This window comes from Saprolegnia diclina (assembly GCF_000281045.1).
Source record: "Saprolegnia diclina VS20 unplaced genomic scaffold supercont1.6, whole genome shotgun sequence".
Taxonomy (NCBI): Eukaryota; Oomycota; class Saprolegniomycetes; order Saprolegniales; family Saprolegniaceae; genus Saprolegnia; species Saprolegnia diclina.
In genome coordinates, this window is record NW_008246073.1 from 1,172,029 (window position 1) to 1,176,387 (window position 4,359).

At 55.2% G+C, this 4,359-nt stretch overlaps 1 protein-coding gene across 1 annotated transcript; it reads right to left on the reverse strand.

Moving 5' to 3' along the window:
- Positions 1-1,588: 1,588 nt before the first annotated feature.
- Positions 1,589-1,840, reverse strand: SDRG_02878 (hypothetical protein; the record flags this gene model as incomplete). Its single annotated transcript, XM_008608482.1, has 1 exon — positions 1,589-1,840. The coding sequence occupies one exon, from the start codon at positions 1,838-1,840 to the stop codon at positions 1,589-1,591; it is 252 nt and encodes an 83-aa protein (XP_008606704.1).
- Positions 1,841-4,359: the final 2,519 nt, after the last annotated feature.

Sequence of the window (4,359 nt, forward strand, 5' to 3'; positions counted from 1 at the left end):
CTCCGGCTCCTCGCTCAACACGAGTGGCCGCGCCAGCACCTTGTCCCGCGGATCGCGCTCCTGCCTCCGCCGGCCCAGATCAAGATCAACACCAGCGCCTACACAACGAAGAAAGTCCGACAATTTTATTTAGCGTAAATTTACGTATATTTTAATAGAAGACCCACTTCAACAACAACGAAACGCTTCTCACGCGGCCACGGAGTTTGCTATCGCTGTTGCCAGATTGCGAAGCTGTGCGCATGGGTGCATAATAGGGGTGTCACGGTGGGCCTATTTTTATACTTATCTAAAACAGTGTTGCGGGGGAAACTGTGAGGTGGGTCTGAGGAATCATATTAATAATAATAGAATGACTTTCAACATTTTATGAAGAGCTGCGATCTTCACGGTCACGGCCAGTTCCATGGCGCTAGCAGACGCAGGAAGCATCGCTGCCTTGCACAAATGGCACCATTCGACGCGCAATGATCGTCTCTACGGGCTAATGTATTATAATATTTTTATAAGCAGTGGTCTAGGAGTTATTCCAGGAAACGTTGCCGACTAGTACTGAACAAGATTTTGAGTGAGCATCTTGAGGCATCGAGTTGGCGAGCATCCGGGGGCTGCCGGAGGATGGGCTTTCGACAGCAAGTGCATTAGATCAATGAGAGTGTACAGTCGGAAGGGAATTTTTCTGTCTTGGTCGTCTTAAGCACCTCACGAGCACCTTCGAGCAATCGCCTTTGGGAGGGCCGACATGGAAAAAGGATGACAATCGAGTCACCCGTCTCAAACCAACTCTATCCAGGACTCGCTCGTAACATATGTTGTGTGTTGCATGGTGTCCGCACCAGTTATGACCGCCTCGGCGACCGCAGCAGTAATTGGTACATGGAGATGAATGTCAGAGGGAAATATTGGCAATTAGCTAACACTATTCAAGTCCTCTGGCGAAGCACTTGCGACGTGACATCGACACCATGCGACCACGACTCGGCGAACAACTCCGCCAGCTCATGTACCTCGTACCGCGCGACATTGTCCTCCATCTGGAGGCCGTTGTAGCGAACTTGCCATGTGATAGCAACGTCTTCCGTGTGCGAGAAAACTTGGCCCATGACAAAGTCCGCAGACTGGGTTCATCGTCGTTGTCGAATTCGAACTCGCGATGGAGCGTCCAGCCGTAGCAGAGGGCCGGGTGCTCCACTAGTAGCGGGATGAGGTAGGCGACCTGTAAGAAGCCTCCAGATGCCGCGGAACGGGGACGACCGCTCGTCTGGCGGATAGCAATGTTGGTCATGGCAACCTCGAGGTCGAGATCACCACGCAACGCTTGCGCGGCGCCACAAAGGAAGCACAGCACTTTCGTATAGTAGTTCTTGAAGTCGCAGCAGTACTTTCTATGCACTCGCTTCATCTACGTGGAATCAATAAAAACGGACAGGAAATGACAAAATGACGAACCTGCTCAAGGGTCCATCCACAGCGAGCAACAGCGGGTTCGAGGACCTCGTCCGACTTGATGTCGACCTTGTGCAAGGACTCGAGTTCGATGATCCGTGACGCCGCCGAGGTTGCCAAACAGACTCTTCGTGTACCTACGTCACATCATAAATTGGTAGATTCGAGTGCGCGATCGCAGTGCCAAGTACTTCTTAACGCGCTTGGCCGTGACAGCGATTTGGTTGATGTTGCGGTTCTGGAGACAAAACGTAGATGCATTCATGACGTAGCCCGTGACAACGCCAGGCCGGTTCTTGTCGTAGAGAGCAGCGTAGTTGCCCTGGACCGCCACAATAGCGGCCGCGGTGGCAAACGTTTCACCGAGCAAGTTGCCAGAGCACACGTTACCCATGCTGGCCACCGTGGGAACAGCCCCGTCGCTAACGGCCACATCGCGAGCGTTTGTCGGTGGGGCGACACGGCTACGACGAAGCGGCATCGCGACAATCTCTGCAAAAAATGAAGTCTAGATAATAATACAAGGAAAATACGCACTGTAAAAGAGTCGTTGAGAACTACTAGTACAGCGGTAGCAGCATTCGTGGCGACCGTGACCTTGATACTGCAGTGGTGCGACGTGATCGGGTTCTGGTTGGGCACCACGCCGGCGCTACCGCTTGCCGTAACAAACCACCGCTCCCATCGGAATCGCCGCACAGATGCTCTCAAACCAAGCAGCGTACAAGTCGTGACCGTCACGACGCAAAGCCGTGACGACGAGTACTCAGAGAGCTGCGTGCTGCTGGGGACTCCGAGCAAGATGAAGCGTAAAAGACGTTTTCAAATGTCGCTGCTGTTGACAGTCGCCAAGCCACTTTGCGCGCGTTGCGCTGCACATGAGGCCAGCAATTGAGGAGGATAGCGTCGGGCCGAACGGACCGGAACGCATTCGCGATCGCGTGCGTGTGGTCGAGCGAGGCAAATAGGGCGATGAGCTCGGTGACCAGCACGTGTTGGGCAAACTGCCGTACCACGGAGCGGACACCAGGGTAGACACCGAGCTTAGTGAACGCAAATCCAGTCGAGAAGACACGCGCCGTGTTGACACCGGGGCGGCGGCAGGCACCGAGGCGGCGGTAGACAACTCGTCCAGCGTTACAGCAGTCGCTACATCCGCGAAGCAGTGGTCGCGCTCGCATGGTCGCGGCTCGTTGACCGTGCTAATGGTGAACGCAATCGTCGGACATGTTGTGCGGCGCTGGTGCAGTGTCCTTCGCCAAGAAGGTCGCCGTACTTCTCGCCAGCGAGAGCGGGTACCGCGAGACAGGAGGTGCTCTCGGTGTGTCCAAGTCGTGGCGTATTTTACATCGTGCGAGCATTTTCCAAGGTCCTCGCCAGTCGATCTCTCGATTGGTCGCAGCTTCCAACAACCATTGCGGGATGGCGTTCCTTGGAGCGCGGTTTCGAGGCGAAACAAGGCATGGTTGGCGTTGGATACTGTTGCCGGCCACCGCGTCTGGCGTCGTGACCGCTAGAGGTGGTGGCCGTGGAGGCAGGCGGCGTCGTGAGGCAGCCTTTTGGTGGCAGCCTTCTTGGTCATCTTGCGCTGCACAGGCACATTAGTCGTGGTGTTTGACGCGCCTCGCGCTGCGCGCCCCGCAACCAAAACGGCGAGGTGGCAGATAATCTGGGATTCCAAAGCCATTCGCCCGGAGTTTTTCCCGAATTCCGGACGATGTACGGTTAGTTATTTGCCATCGTGGCGAATACCAGCCAATGGGGAGCTTGGAGCGCCATTAGCAGCGCGAGGTTCGAGCTAGTAATATATCCTCCAGCATCCGCAACATTTAAGCCATCAGCCCCACCTCATCAACCAAGCACAGCTTGTTTTCGTTATCACCATACATGTAGCTTTTCGCTTTGCGAATGCCTTGAGTTTGCAATGTGGGGACAGCTTGTGGGACCAACAAGAGTATCTTGGCGGCCACCAGCCATTTTTGGTACTAGTAACGTCGGTGGTGTTGTAGGCAGCAATGTCACAATTTCGTTTCTCGAACTCAGTCAAGAAGGGTGCTTCTTGGTAGGTTTCGCCGCCTACCATGGCCCATCACTGGGCCATCATTCTCCACTCGGCGTGTGGGTTTTGCACGCGTCGCCTCAAGGGAGTAGCCCTTGGCGATGACGTTTTCCCCCCACACACACAGACCAGCGAGACCCGACTCGCACACCCACAGCCTAACTGGTTTGTCTAGCCGGTTAGCTTAGTCGGTTAGATCAACCGACTAGCCGAAACCGCTCTCGGTTTCCGGCCCTCAGTGCTCACACGTGCCCAGCCTCCGAGCTGCCACGACAAGCAATGGCCCACTGTCTTGCCAGCTGCTACAGCACGTCGTTGAGGTTTAGTTAGTCGCAGGCCTTTCGTAAACCGTCGGCCTGCGCCCTCTCAGCCGAGCCCCAAAGTCTCTGCGAGCCACCAGTTCGGCTCCAACGCTCCGCTAATATACACCGAGCCTGGTCAGCTTACTTCTTCTTTTGGTTTCTCGACCTCAAGTGCTTCTTGTTTGTTTCTTCCCTCTCGACTAACTCCGAGCACGCTCGTTTTGGGGCCAACAAGAGCATTTTGGCGCCGGCCAGCCTCTGGAGTGGCGTGGTTGGGAACGCTTTTCATCGAGAGGCCACGGGCGCAAAAGATACGATTCTCGTCCGTGCCTTGGCCACGATCACTTGTCCTCGATTCTTCGATACACCCTTCTCACTGGCTCGTCGTTCTGCACAAAAACTGTTTCCACTTCTTGGAATCGTCCCGTCCCTAACGAAACGCTTCTCACGCGGCCACGGAGCTTGCTATCGCTGTTGCCAGATTGCGTAGCTGTGCGAGGGACGTGCGCGACGAACGCTATTTGCACGGCGAGGATCCACGACACAGAACGA